At 36.9% G+C, this 16191-nt stretch overlaps 1 protein-coding gene across 1 annotated transcript in view; it reads right to left on the bottom strand.

Moving 5' to 3' along the window:
* Nucleotides 1-199: 199 nt before the first annotated feature.
* Nucleotides 200-16191, bottom strand: part of LOC107755644 (chondroitin sulfate synthase 1-like) — a 115783-nt gene continuing 99791 nt past the window's right edge. Inside the window, exon 3 of the mRNA XM_016572535.1 lies at nucleotides 200-3025. Within this exon, the coding sequence (XP_016428021.1) occupies nucleotides 1427-3025 (1599 nt within the window). The 3' untranslated portion in view covers nucleotides 200-1426. The remainder of the gene's footprint in view (nucleotides 3026-16191) is intronic.

The raw sequence follows: 16191 nt of genomic DNA, 5'->3' as shown, positions 1-16191 counted from the left end.
AAAAATACATGTAGGCACATTACTGTAAACATCTGTTTGTTTGTGAGTTACCGATAGATCGCAACTAGTTTTGAATCTGGAATGTACCTGTAAAAGCGTTCGACTGCATTTGGATGCTCTGATAAGCAATTTAAAGGTAAACCAAATGAGATGAAACTTAAAGGCATGGCACATCTTGGATGTAGAAATCAAAACATCATGCATTTTGATAAACATTTTCCATTTTATTAAATATAAAACTTTTGTCCCAGTTGTATTGGGGCTAACAGAGAACTGAAGTATGAAAACGCCCCAGAAAAGAACGCGAAAAAAAAAAGTAAAAAAAACAAAACAAGACTACTGTGGGAGATCAGTCCTCGTTTTAGAAGGCGAGGCGGCAATTTAGGCCAATTCCCTCTGTGGAGTGCATGGCTCAATCACACGAGAATGGCCTGTACTTAAATAACGAACAGGAGCAAACAAACTCTGATCAAATGAAACAAGAAAATAGATTGCTAAGTGGCTTGTTGTCGACATACGTTCATCGAGCCATGTAGAATAGAAATCTGGTCATCGGTACCGCCATCCTACAGTACAATTCATGTTTTCCTGCTCCACTACCTTGCATTCGGACATCCACACATGCACACATACACAAGCATGCTCGAACAAAAATCACCTACATCAACTGTGCAAAAAAGTCTTTGGTAATCAAAGCAATTCAAGATAGAGAGAGGAAAACGTAGAGGAACAAAAACACTATCCATGACTGAGATGGTTATACAATCTCTAATATACATAAGCCCGATATCGTACGAGACCGAACGTTCAATAAATTAGACAGTGGGAATGAGTTGGAAAGATCTACATCCAGCAGTTTCATTCACAGAAGTCAATAAAACATAAATCAAAATCATTGGAAACAAAACAGTGTTATTATGGATTCCCCCAGACAAATAAACTGGAAAAACAAACCGAAAGCCAAAAAAAAGGAGAAACTTTTGATCAATGGCCCTTAATTGTCACAATTAAGATTGTTATTTTATAGATCCCCTTTCCCAAGAATGAATCACTTGTTTGTAGCTCTCTGTAAACATTCACAAATAAACATTTACCAATTGCCAGACACCACATGTCCGTGTCCAAACTCCCTCTATGACTCTATCACGACGCATTTTCAGGCGAGGTACACAGCAGTCTGTATGAGAGGTGCCATAAATATAATGCTCAGTATTGGATTGGTAAAATAGATCTCCTTACGTCAACGTTCCTTACACTGCTAAAAAAAGATCCGAGTCTGAAGATGTCGCGCTGCTCCTGTACAGTTTACAAAACCAGTTCTTATGTCAAAATATATCCACAGAAGTCTTTTCTGTAAAAAATAAATAAGGTAGTTAAAAAACACCATAAAGAGGAAGACAGACGGGTGGGTGTGCACTTGCCGGGTCTATTCTGTCCTCACTGATTCGTTATTAGAGTTCGAGATCTTTCGGAAGCCGTGGTTGTTCTTTTCCAACCACAGCTCCGCGAGTTGCTGCGTGGAGCCGTGTGAGGATGCTTTGGATCCCAGGCACATTTTGTACTGCTTGGGATCGAGGTTTGGGTCGCAAACCACAGGGTGGTGGACGTGCACGATGCCGGTGTCCGTGCTGCGGAACAGCTTGATCCCGGACTGGACGAATTTGTTAAATAGGTCCACGTCCTCCAGTCCCCAGCCTTGGATGGAGACGTCAAACCCACCCGCTTTGACCAAGTCTCCTTTGTAGATGCAGACGATCCCGTAACCGTAGTGTCTCCACAAGCCTGTTTTGGATGTGAACACGTAGTGGTTGTCGCTGGGCACCTTGCCAGCGTAGACAACCTTAGGGTCGTACTGGCTGAAGATGATGGGAAAGTACGTCTGTTCCCCAAGTATGGTGTTCCCGCGACATCTGGTCAAGAAGTCGGGGGTAAACAGTAAGTCCACGTCACAGTAGAAGAGCAAGGAATCATTGGTAAAGTGGGCCGAGCCGACCTCCAGGGCCAGAGCACGGGAGAAGGGTCCAGAAACTGGTTGGATCTCCATGTCGGCTTTGGGATACTTCATGTGATACTCCCTCATGAGCTCGATTTGCTTAATGCGCTCCGTGTTGTTGTCCGTGCTGAAGAGCAGAATCAGCAACTTGACGTTCTGGTTGGGAATCAGGCAAATCTTCTCGAAGTTGGCCATGAAGCGTACGAAGATCTCGTAGCGTCCCGCCAGGGGCACCAGGATGTTGATCTTCTTCTCTTTGGGTTCGTGTTGTTCGACGCCTGCTTGGCTGCTCAGCTTGAACGGGACGAGCATCTTGAGAGAGTTGGACAGGAAGGACAGCGAGTCCGAGTCTTGGTTGATCCTAGCAGCCAGGACTCGGGCGTCCATCTCCTCGTCTTCCAAGAACTGGATCTTACTGAAGGTCTGTTGGAGATAGGCGTGCCTCCTTACGGGCACCGTCATGGTCTTCCCTTTGTGCTTCTTGTAGAGCAGCAGCAGATCCAGTACGTACTCGGCCCCGTACATGGGGTTGACCCTTCGGTATCCGTACTGGATCTCTTTGAAGTCGATGACTCTTCCTCGCGTCTTGGCGTTGGCGTTAATCATCTCCATAACCTGCATGATGATGTCGTCCAGCGCCATCTTCTGCGAGGAGTCGATGCCCCGACGCGGAGGCTGCCCGTCTGAGGATGAGAAAATGTACTTGCCCGTGAGGAACTCCCATTCTAGCACCTCCTCACGTTGGTGGGGATGAAAGCGCATGAAGGACGGAGGCACGCCCAGCTGGAGGTCTTCCTTGTGCACCTCGGTGTTGCTGTAGCGGCTCATCTGCACGATCTCGCGGTGGAGCTGGATGGTGCGGTGGCGCAGCTCCGCGATCTTGCGGCTCAACATGTAGCTGTGCAGGCGATACTGGTACGGCGGGTTCTTGTTGGGGTGAAGGGTTATGGCCCGGTGGATCTTGCTGTTGTGGAGGTCACGGATGTAGCCCTTCTTGTTTGGCTCGTAATTCTCATAGAACAGCTGCTGCATCTGAAAAAGAGAAAATGGGTATTGATGACTAGTTCAGACACAATAATGGCTTGACATCATAATGGCTGAACTGTGCAATAGATCATTATAAGCTTGGAAGCTAAAAACAAAATGGGCAGAAATTTTCCAATTAAAGAGCCAAACTTAAGACACAGGAGAAGGTTGGAAAGTGGCCCACAGACCAATCATGGGATCAAAAGCGATACCATGACATGGGTAAGATTACAGAACAAGGCCTATCTGAGGATTCTGGAAGGTGATACCATCACTAGCACAGAGTCACAAGACACGACTAACCCATTTCTATGCCAGCCCTGTAAAGTGGTTCGTACACGTACATACAAGGGCAAACTTACAAGAGCAACAAACAATTATTAAAAAAACAAAAATAAAAACAGCAATTTCTTCCAAAAAATAAATCAAATAAAAACAAAAATAAAATTAAATAACTAAATAAAAATATAATATAATTGTTTTAAAAAAAAATAAAAAAATGCAGTTACTGAAAACTACAGTGCTGAGTGGCCAATGTCCGATATATTATCACTAGTGGTTCAACGGATCACAAATCTCACGGTTCGGATCATATTACGGTTTTTGAGTCACGGATCGGATCGTTTTTCGGATCAGCAAGAAAAAAAATCTATGTAACTTTGCTTTCCATAAGTACGATACCACAGCAAAAACTCTTAGCCTAAGAAAGTTCAAACATTATTAAAGAGACAAGTGAACAGCCAGTAAAAATAAGAACAAAGGCTACACAAATTACAAGCATAGATAAATACAACAGAACAATGTTACAAATAAGGTCGGTAGTATTTAGATACAGAAATGTAATAATTAAGTGTAAAATAAAACTGCATAGTGTTCACTGTATAAATAAAAAAATAGATTCATCTTTGTCAAAAACGTGTTTTGTGGTTTGATGAGCATAATGACAGCAGCAGGTATTATTAGGCTGCTGCCCCTTTAAGACCTGATGCATGGATACAATATAGCCTAATGATACACATCCGATTTCTTTATCAGCTGTTCTCGTTCACTTAAGACACAACAGACTGTATTTGCCACAATGATTGTCGAGATCTGTATTTTGTCATAATTTTATGTGTATATGCGTCTGTTCAAAGGCAAGGAGTGAGTGAGATAGGAAAGATGGTTCAGTTCGGTGTTCGCGCGCAGTCAAACGCGCCTCTCTGCATGTGCGAGCTTCATGTTTGTGCGGCTGTGATAGAAAACAGCGCGCAAGTAACGAATCGAGTTCCATTTCGCCTTTTCTTTCGCTAGAATAGTTTAAAATCGCTGGTGTGTGTAAACACGTACAATTGATAAACTTTCATTCTATTATGGTTAAATTTTGCAATTAATCCGCGGATCACATGCGTGCCGAACCGTGGGGCTTGGTCCGTACGAATCACGGATCAACTACGATCCGTTTAACCACTAATTAGCACTCATAAGTCATAATATATCTAAAATGTCTAAAAATATCACTGTACTTAAAGTATGACTTGACATGACTAGTGATAATAATAGATCAGTTGATATTTGCCCATTTTGAGATAAATAACAATTGTATAAATGCTACTTTCATTTCATCTAGTCATAAGACCCGACTATCCCATTTCTAAGCCTGTCCTGTAAACTGGTTTGTAAAATAAAAAAGTATTACAAAAATAATTAAATAATGAATAAAAAAAATTGTTCTTACTGATAACTACAGTGATGGGTGTCATATCAGTCAGAAAAACTATTTTTTTTTAGCTAACTTAGTTGTTATTCTTGGCTGAATAACTCAAAATCCCTTTAAAATTAAATATGTACACAGTTTGGATTAAATGAAAGTATAGTAAAAATTTTTAATTAGCATGGTTTTGTGTTTTGCTTGGGTACCGAGAACCGTGGATTTTCACTGGTATTGGTACCGAATACTGAAATTTTGGTACCATGACAACACTAAAACTGACAGTCACCACTGATAAGCTACTACTAAATATTGTAGAAATTTAATTTGCTGTAAATTTGCTTTGCAACAATTTGCAATCTGAAAAGCGCTATACAAATAAACCTGAATTGAAAAAAATTTAATTGGGTATCCAGTATATCCTATAAGTCTGATATATTATCACTCCAAGTCTAAAAATATTGCTCTACCACTAGTCATGTCAAGTCATAATGTAAGTAATGATAGATCAGTTGATATTTTTCCATTCTGAAATTAACAAGTGCTACTTTCCTGCCATCTGTTGATGCCATTACATTATACTGAGTATATTGTGTCTTAAAGGCATAAAGCTGGCATTAATGACACCACAAAGACAACAACTCAGAACCAGTTACATTCTCAGATACAATATCCTACAAGCATGTCGAATCATTTGTGGACCAAGTAATAACCTGCAATCATTGAAGGCAAAACTGCAGCTCTGCTGGCTCTGGCTGAAAGGGTAATAAGGGTGTGAGAGGAACATGGTGCCAATAAGCAGGTTAGATTGACCTGAGAAAGCCTGAGAATGCTTCTCAGCAGCAGTCAGGATTGTGGGAACACTTCATTATTAGCCAGCCTGTAATTATCCCCACTCTGGGTCACTTCTTTATTCTTAAGGCACTTTATGACTCACTATAAAAATTCTATGATGGCCATTGATGTGATGAGGCCGTTCATTAACGTTTGGAGTTAAATACCACCGAGTGGCATCTACGAATAGAAGCAGAATTAGAGAAGTAAAACTATGAGAGTCCTCACATGCCAAGACGAGGCGCATCAGTGTTAACGAAATTACAAGAGCATCTCTCTGCCCCAAAGCAACTACTTACATTTAGTCTTTAAGCAGAAACTCTCAACCAAAACCACTCAGAGCACATCTTTATTACAGAGGTTTCCCAAGCCTTTTGACCAACGAATTTCCATAACTTTCCCACTTTAATTACTGGATAATTGAAGCATGTGAATACAGGATAAGATTGCACTCTCAAAGAGCAAGTTAAAGCCAAGAAAAAAGCAATTCTCTATAGAAATGTCCATGATTTTCAAATCTGACTCACAGAAATGACTTCTCCAAAGCTACATTTTTTTAAATTCACAGATATTTCCAGGTTTTTCATGACTGTGGGTCCCTTCAGCAAGTAGGAAATATACAGAAACAGAAATTGAAGTTGTCAAACACTAAATTCTAAATTAAATATAGATGAATCCTTAAAGCTACAAAAGTTCTTTTTTCCTCTTTTTTTTTTCTTTGTCCTTTGATTAATAGACATCACAGCAGCTGGTTATTAGGTTATTTTGGCCGTTATTTCTTTAAGAGCTGCCGCTGCAGAACGTGACGCGGATCTGACAAGCATCATATTTTCTCTCAACTCCTTTTACCTTTTCTGACCCACTTCAGGTCTTAAAGTCTCTATTAATGAGCTGACGAGTTAAATCGGGTGTGTTAGATGGACCAAGTAATAACCTGCAATCATTGAAGGCAAAACTGCAGCTCTGCTGGCTCTGGCTGAAAGGGTAATAAGGGTGTGAGAGGAACATGGTGCCAATAAGCAGGTTAGATTGACCTGAGAAAGCCTGAGAATGCTTCTCAGCAGCAGTCAGGATTGTGGGAACACTTCATTATTAGCCAGCCTGTAATTATCCCCACTCTGGGTCACTTCTTTATTCTTAAGGCACTTTATGACTCACTATAAAAATTCTATGATGGCCATTGATGTGATGAGGCCGTTCATTAACGTTTGGAGTTAAATACCACCGAGTGGCATCTACGAATAGAAGCAGAATTAGAGAAGTAAAACTATGAGAGTCCTCACATGCCAAGACGAGGCGCATCAGTGTTAACGAAATTACAAGAGCATCTCTCTGCCCCAAAGCAACTACTTACATTTAGTCTTTAAGCAGAAACTCTCAACCAAAACCACTCAGAGCACATCTTTATTACAGAGGTTTCCCAAGCCTTTTGACCAACGAATTTCCATAACTTTCCCACTTTAATTACTGGATAATTGAAGCATGTGAATACAGGATAAGATTGCACTCTCAAAGAGCAAGTTAAAGCCAAGAAAAAAGCAATTCTCTATAGAAATGTCCATGATTTTCAAATCTGACTCACAGAAATGACTTCTCCAAAGCTACATTTTTTTAAATTCACAGATATTTCCAGGTTTTTCATGACTGTGGGTTATAAAAAGGTATTATAGGTACTTACCGGTGTTACAGGGTATATAAGGTGTTTTGAGTGGGTTTTAATAAATAAAAAAAATAGTGTGTGGCCAGCAAATAAACATTGTATTTTTTATTTCAAGGCCGCTTTAATTGTCTTTTTGGTAACTTCATGACTTAACCTACCACGTCATTGCATGCAAGTAGTTTATTTCGGGCTTTGATATGAAAGGATACAGGCTACAGCGCGCGCCGGCGCCTTTGTGCGTGCAACTGAAGAGCACGCGCTGCGAGCACAGTACCGAAGTGAAGTGGAGCAAGCGTCTGAAACGCCTCCCGTTCTCAGTCGTTCTGCGACTGAATAAATGCACTTCTTGTCAAGAGAAAAAGTGACAGAAGCAGCAGTTGTGAGTGGGGTGGCCAACCCTAGCCCCGCCCCGCCCCGCGTTAATTATTTTTAACGCGTTAAACTGAACAAATTAATCGCCTGCGTTTTGACACCACTAATATATATATGAGATTGCACTCACAAAGAGCACAAAGAGCAAAAAAAAAAAATACCGTCATGTACCATGAAACCGGTATAATTTTGAAAAATACCGTGATATACATCTTTGGTCATACCGCCCAGCACTAACTGTATAGCTAATAAATAATATAAATAAACCAATCTATACATTTAACTATATATAAAAAAATATTTCATACATAATACAATAGCATTACATATCATATGTCATCACTGTTTCTATCTATCTATTGAAAATCAATATTTAAATTTTTTATTTTCTAATACATTATTATATACACTATATAATAATACGCTCTGTCATCATACTGGAAAATGCATGTTCACATGAATTTGAAATTTGACTCTCAGAAATGACTCTTCCAGACCTAATTTTTTTAATTCCCAGATATTTCTATTGGTTTTTCATAACTGTGGGCTATAAATAAGGGTATTATAGGTGCTTGAGTTTGCCATGCAGTGTAAGACTTTTTAAGCTACACACCACCAGTTAGGTCATGAGATGGATTTACTCATTTTCCCCACAATGCTCTAGAAAGTGTTTCCCATCTGCAGCTCTGCGTACGGCAGTTGACACAAATGAAAACATTTAGACTGCGCTGACATTCAGACAGCAGACGTGTCCATTTAATGGAGGATGCCAGAGAAATCAACTCAAGCTGCAATCGCGCCGTCACACAACATCCTCAAGCCTAAACAAATACATTACAACAAGACACAATCACTTCATTCATTCCCACAGATAAATGCACACGGCCGTATGACAGCATCAGTCTGCTTTCTGTCAGGACTCGACACGTTTCCATTACAGCTAACAGGAAGCTCAAGCGAGACGGTACAAATGAGAAAACCTTAAAGGAAGTTAACAGCTCATCCAAAAGACTGAAATTCTGTCATCATTCACTCGCACTCATGGGAATAGTTCCTGTAAACCACGAGAAAATGCTCTTCATGTGAGAACAATAATAATCATTCAAGCTATACAACATCCAATAAATAAATCTATCTATCATTAAAAAAATATGTTAGTATTTTATTTTATAATACAATAAATATAATTAAATTTATTAATGTCAAATTAGACAATGCTGAAATTAAATAAACACATTTTACACAATATTTACTCAATATTATAATATTATTTATTCAATATAAAATATTTTTAGAGAATATTTAAAATTTCCAATAAATAAATTTGGAATTGACACTTGGGGAATGAACATTTGTATTAATTGGCCTTAGCCATGCACAGTTAATTCTATTTTTCCTATAATTTATGCACCATTTAAAAAAAAACTATATTTTATTATTTTATTTGATATTTAAAAATATAATAAAATTTATTAATGCTAAATGAGATACTGCTGAAATTACACACAAATTACATATTATTTAAATAAACACAATTACATAATATTTACCCAACAATATTTACTCAATATTATATGTTTTATTTATTAGCATATTTATAATTTACAAAAAAATAAATAAATTGAAAATAGAAATTTTGGAAGAGGAATGAACATTTAATGGCCATGAGCCATGCTCAATTAATTCTAGTAATTCTATAATCTGTCTACCATAAAAACAAAAAAACATTTTGATAATTTATATATAATAAAATAAATATAATTCAATTTATTAATGCCAAATGAGACAATGCTGAAATTATGTAAACTCTATTTACACAATATTTACTCATTATAATAATAATATTTATTCAGTATAATAATTTTTTTCGAGAATATTTTAAATGTCCTCGTCACCCGTACCTTTTCTGAGCTCGTTTGACTCGCGCCTGGTGCTGAGGTGAAGTTGGAGTTGGAGTGTCTAATAAGTCTCCCGTTTGATGAGGTCGTAAAGATGTTCTGCTTCTAAATAAATGCAATTCTTGTCAAGAAAAAAAAGAGACCGAAGCAGCAGTTGTGAGTGGGGTGCCCGACCCTAGCTCCGCTCCTGCGTTAATTGCATTAAATATTTTTAACACGTTAAACTGACATTTTTTTTAGCAGTTAATATAATCTGAGAATGATTATTAGCTGATGGCAATAAACAAAGTCCATGTATCGGCCTGCTCTATACTGTAAACCAAATCACTGAATTACATTTACCAAATGAGACCCTGTCATGTGACACACACTGAAAGCAGTCATTCTTAGCTTGAATTGTTGACAAACAGCAAGAGAAAAATACATTAACAGTGCACAAAAACAGAGCGAGTCCTAATGTGACACGCAGACGACGGGATCAGTGTAAAGCAGTGCATCTAAACAGAAGAATGTTTGACTTCTCCTGCAGAAGGTTAATGCGCTCAGTTTCCCTTCAAACACAGCGGGAGATTAGCTTGGCATGGGAGCCCATGTTAAAGTCAACATGTAGTCATAATTGACCCATTTACACTCCTAATGAATCGTTTAATTGAACATCCTGTTAGTCAAATGTGCTGTGAATGCTGAACATTTCCCATCTCTTATTCTTTAAAAGAACTGATTGATTGTGACGTACAGTTGATTCTCATGACTTCTTCTCTGTTATGACGGTGTTGGATTTGTTTGGGATGGCAATTAGTGTGGGAATGAAGGGCGAGTGAAATCTGACATGGAGAAGCACATCCCGCCGCTGGAGCACGTGATGCAAGATTACAGCTCAGATTCAATCCATCCACAGCTCCGATAACAGAGTAATGCAACACGCCACGCTTGACTTGCTGGTTTCACATTGCAGCTGGTGAGATAATGTGACTTATTTCTCCGTTTCTAACATGTCAAGGCCAAACTGCAGTAAAGGAGTGATCTGCTAATAAGCTGCTTCATCGTTTAAAGTCACATAAGGCCCAATTCATGCACATTCACTGTTCATTTGGCTTGTTTACGAGTAAACATGTTTTCAATATCCTTAAAAGAAGATTACTGTAGTGCATAAGGTATTAAAACTAATTTTCAATTAGACACTATTAATCTCTAAGCAGAAAACACAGAAACAACTTTGATAAATCATTATACCAACTGCTATATACATATGCAAATGTGCATTTTAAGATGCATGCATCGTCTGATAACTGTACCTGTTTAGCCAATTAACAGAAGTGTTCCAATACCAAAAAATATGAACAGCCTTGTCATTAAATTAAAACCTATTGGCTGTTTTCAAATAGTATGTGGTGAATTACGGTAGTAATAAATATTGCATCAGATAATGTATTATTTGCATTCAGCAATTTGTATGCATTATATGATTTATATAATATTTTATATTCGCTTTAAATATTCTTATTGTGAATTTGGAGTAAATATTGCATTAATTAAGGGTTCATCTGCATTCAGTAATTTTGCATGCATCATAAGATTTAGATAAAAATTTATGTGATTTTGTAAAATGCAAAAATAAAAATAATGTAAAAAAAAAACTTTTTTTACAATGCAAAATAAATAACTAAATGTAATTATACCTATGAAATAGTAAATAACAATATATTCCTACTATTAAAATAATAATAAATTAAGATCATTGCAATAACTAATAAACAAATAAAATTTAATTGTACCCATGAAATTATAAATGACAGCAAATTTCTATTAAAATACTAGAAATTTGATTAAAATGTGTAATTAATAAACTAAAATGTAATCATGCCTGTGAAATACTGAATGACACTAAATTTGTATTATTCAAATATATATTAAAATAAATAATTTATTAACTAAATACAAATATAAATAAAAAATATATAAATAAAATAAAATGTAATCATACCTCGAAAATACTAAACACAATATTTTTTCAATTTTAAATAGAGAAAAACATTCTTCAACAAGTCGACAAAAAATCTTCATAAGAGCGTGATTTAATGTGTGCCGTTTCTTTACTACACAAAAACCAAAATGTAATCGTACATACAAAATACATTAATATCATCTAAAACAAAGCGAAGAGGGAAGATGCACTTAATTCGAGTCAGACTTAAAACCTCTCAATTTTGAAAACTTAATCTAATAACATGAATGTTTTGTTTATTTCTGTTTTTGACCTGTTTTGCATATTAATATCATAGCTTCAGTGAAGTAAAGGGCCGGGCAGTGACGTGATGTGATTAATCAGCGTTTTAAACCTGTCAGAGCGAGAGAGACCACACTAAGATTTCTCTGCTGATGAATAAGCAGCATCACAGCTCAGCCTGAATCAAAGTCATACATGTGTGACTCGTTCCCTACAGATCACAGACTGAGAATTAAAAAACCGTCCATTTGTGCTGGAACATTTGCCAGAGTTCTTAACTCAAAGGACTGCGAAGTAAAACAACGGTAATTCTTTCCACTATTTAATGGGAAGCGATTCCTCCTGATGTTAAACATGTGTCAGGGCTGATTTGATAGCCGAGCTCTTCACACTGCTGGTGAGCATCAAAAACAGATGGAGCCGTTCTCTCAAATATCTCAGGCATGATGGCGCAGGACTGGACTGAAACAATATTTGTTTACAAATGCATTGCATTCAAATCTGCCCTTGTCAGAAAAGATACTGCAGATACAACGCATTTCAAGTTTGAAAAATGAGTCAAATCGAAATAATGTTCAGATATGAGAAAGACAGAAGAACATGCATGGTGGTTAAAGGGAGGGTAACACTAAGTAGGACTGTTTTCCAATGCCACCCAATTATAAAAACCTTAATTAAGTAGTTAAATATTCAATAATGGAAGGACTTTTTCCAATCAGCTTTGATTTTTGCATTATATATTTAAACATATCTAAATTGTAATGTAATCATTGTTAAAGCTTCTTTCTGACTTTGCAATTTCCAAAAAAGATATCATAAGAAACTAAGGCAAGCAGCCATAAACTTGTAGTACAACAATTACCTGCCATTTAATGAAAAAAATGCTTTTTGTAAATAAAAATAAAAATAAAAATAAATAAATTGTAATGTTACCTGTGAAATACTAATGATTAAATCAGTATAAATTATAAAACTATAATTAATAATTATAATACTAATTATTAATAATTTCTGTTATTAAAATAATAATTAAAAAAGAAAAACAATCATACATATAAAAAACTATTAATTTAAAAAGGGAAAATATTTGAGCTGTTTAACGTTTAAAAAGCAATAAACAAAAAAAACTAACAATAAAAACAAAATGTAATCATACAAAATACATTATCATCTAAAGCAAACTGAAGAGGGAAGATACACTTAATTTGAGAAGTCAAACCTCTCGCATTTCTAACAATATTAGGGTTTTATTCCTAATATAACTCTATTATACCCTAACATAATAAAATTGTCTCAGAGCAGTTCAGCTGCTTGTTTTCTCTTGACGCTCTCGTCTCACTTCAGCGAGTTGGGTTGCAGGCTGCTTGCGAGAGGACGTGAATAATGGTGATTTCACCGCTGCTGTCACTGTATGATGAACGTCTCTGGTCTGGGCCTGAACTGGCACGCTTTCTCTCGCTGCATGAAAACACTTCAGCGTGCCACATTCAAAATCAGCATTACGCAACACTCACAATGACGCAGATGAAGCTGCTTCCTCTGCATCACTGTGAAAAAGCCTTGTTGACTGAGAACAAGAAACGTCCTTGAAGCAGAATGAGAGCGTGTGAGTGAGGAATGAAAGCGTGAGGATGTGCCAAAGCATGGCCCGTCTGCTTCTGGAGGTCATCGGGTCCATCAACAGAAAAGATGACCAGAAAGTGATGAGGTCACAAAAACATCATCATGCAAATTACGTAATGGCACAAACACTCAACAATACCGAATGCTATTTGCATGATGCAAATAACCCTTTTTTATATATATAATTTGATGAATTTCTGCTGACGTGATTTATATAAAAAAAAAAAGTATCCATCCCTTTTAAACAAAATTCTGCTTATCAAATGCTTTCCACGGGAAGTGCAACACTAATTTTACTCATTATTAAAGTAAATAGCACTGGTTTTCATATATATATATATAATGATTTCCGTAATGTGGAAAACGGAGACAAAAATCACGGAATCCAGTCAAAACAAATGGAATTTACAAATTTAGGTGGAATTATACATTTTTTTAAATGATTTTTTTTAAAGGAATTTCACAATTTTTCCTCCATGTATGAATTTTAACAGCACATTTGCCAAAAAGGAAATTGCATTTTAAAAGATTAATACATTTCTGAAAAAATTAAACATTTCAAAGGACCATATTATTGTAAAAATTGAAATAAATTATTAAATTGCTAAATTTGTGTGAATTTAGGGAAAAAATTGGGCCCTAAAAATGCATTTTTTGTTAAACTTTAATTATTTGCTGTTAAATTGTATTAGATTTATGATTTCAATTCATTAGATATGCTTTTTATTACTAAATTTGAATGTTTCCATTAAAACAGAATTAAAAAAAACATTTAGGAAAAATTAAAATAATTTAGGAAAAATGAAAATGGAATTTGGGAAAAATAAAATGACTGTCACTTTTAATAAATTGTTGTGTATTTATTAATACAATTTTATTCAATCATTAAAATGGAATTCAGAAAAATAATTACAAGTAAGTCCCAATCTATCCACTATCTTAATATGTTTACACTGAAAAAATTGATGAGTTAACTCTAATAAATGACTACTTACTTAAATTCAAAAAGTATATTAAATAAATGGAAATATCAACATTTTAGCCATTTATTTTAATGCTAAAGTCATCCATAATCTGTTCCTTGTCCCTTGTACACAATTCGTTCACCTCAAACGTCCCACAGTAACCAAACATCAAGAGTTTTAATAAAAAGCCAACGATTTGTCCATCAATGCCTGCGGATCGGATCATTCCGGCCAATAATCGCCCCATTGAGGGGCGGTGGGGGTCCGTCACAAAGGACGCTCTCAGCAGGTAATGAAGGGTGAGCGGAGGTGGACGCTTCTGTCACTGCCCTCTTTATTGAATCGATTCATGGAGCTTGACACAGATTTTCAGCTCTGATAATTGACGGCCGCATCCAGCACCTGTCAGCTGAGCGGCTTCATGCAGAGAAGAGAGAGCGCCGGAGCGGGACGCTAATAGCTATGGATTCTGGGAGCCCAGGCAGCCGGTCAAGGTCTCCTCATTAACATCTGCTGAGGCATTCAGAGACCAATCAAATCTGAGACTTTAGCGCTGTCTCTGACCTCCCTCCACCGCTGCGGGTAAAGCGGCCTCACGACAAAGACAACCCTGGGAAACATCATGGGACATCAAAAGATGCCAAAAGAGGTTCTTTACTATGCAAAACAAAACAAAAGAAAAAGAAACAAAACCTGGCATACTAAATGTTACTAAGGGTGTATTCACACCAGGAAAGTCCGCTAGTTCACTTGGTTTGGTCCGGACCACACACAATGTTGATTTTTTTTGTTTGGTGCGGTTCGCTTTCACACTGCCCTTTTTGCAAGTGAACCAGAAATTGTAAACAAAACCACACGTGTGCTAAGGTCATCCATTCACTGGACAGAAATTCTCAAGCAGGGAAAAACAGGAAGTGCAAAACAGGCTAATCATGGAGAACTTTCGTAGTGCAATTTTTATTCTTTTACTGATTTGGTGTTATCAGATACTAACGCAATATGAAGAAACTTATGAGCATCATATGAGACAATGTCGTACGATGTAAGTACGACTTGCCAAAAATAAAATCTATAGGTAAAATACTTAAAGCATATCACAATGTTAGTTTAAACATTTAACCTATATAAATGTGCGCTCGTTTGAGCGGAGAGTGGAAGCTGAAGCGCGCTTCAGGACATCAGTGGAAACAAATTAAATACGCCATCATTTTTGCTCATACAGGTAAGAATAATACATCGTTAGGAACTGTAAAGGGTCTATTTTTATTTGTGTGCACTCACAATATCAACAAAACGTTGTGCTTTTGTAAAATAAAGAAAACAAATAGGATGCGTTTGCCGCCTCGGTGTTGAACAGGAGCACTTCACAAAAATGAACCGATAGCAAATATTTTCCTTACAGACATGATGAATATATCTATAGAAAGCTTTAAATGACCACAAAACGAAATAATTCAAATCCAAAAAAAAACAAACTCTTTCATTATGTAATCCATAAAGATGCATTTCTTTTCGCGTCCATGATGAGATGGCGAGTCAGGATCATCAATTTCATCTTTGCGGCACTGACTCCGAAAACACTAGTTAATTAATAAATAATTAAAAAATCTCCTTACTAGTTTCCCCCAACATATTCATGGTAACTTTTGCAGCAAGCTTTAGCCTATTTAGCGCGCTCACGTCACGTTTCTGTGTGCCAAGGTCACAAAAACTCATCATTTGCATGCATTTTTAAGCATTGTGGTTTAAAAACAAGTGATTTAAGCCATTGAAACGCAAACAACAACACTTGTGCGAGCTGTATGTTTCTGAGCGGGATTTCTGCAATTGGGTCGGATCGAGGTCGGGTCATATTCACACCTTAAACGAACCGTACCAGAGTTCGTTTGGAAGCGGACCGAGA

This window comes from Sinocyclocheilus rhinocerous, unplaced genomic scaffold, assembly GCF_001515625.1.
Source record: "Sinocyclocheilus rhinocerous isolate Xijiao unplaced genomic scaffold, SAMN03320098_v1.1 scaffold3186, whole genome shotgun sequence".
Lineage (NCBI taxonomy): Eukaryota > Metazoa > Chordata > Actinopteri > Cypriniformes > Cyprinidae > Sinocyclocheilus > Sinocyclocheilus rhinocerous.
Note: the sequence above shows the minus strand (reverse complement) of the source record. Positions and strands in the feature narration are given on the sequence as shown.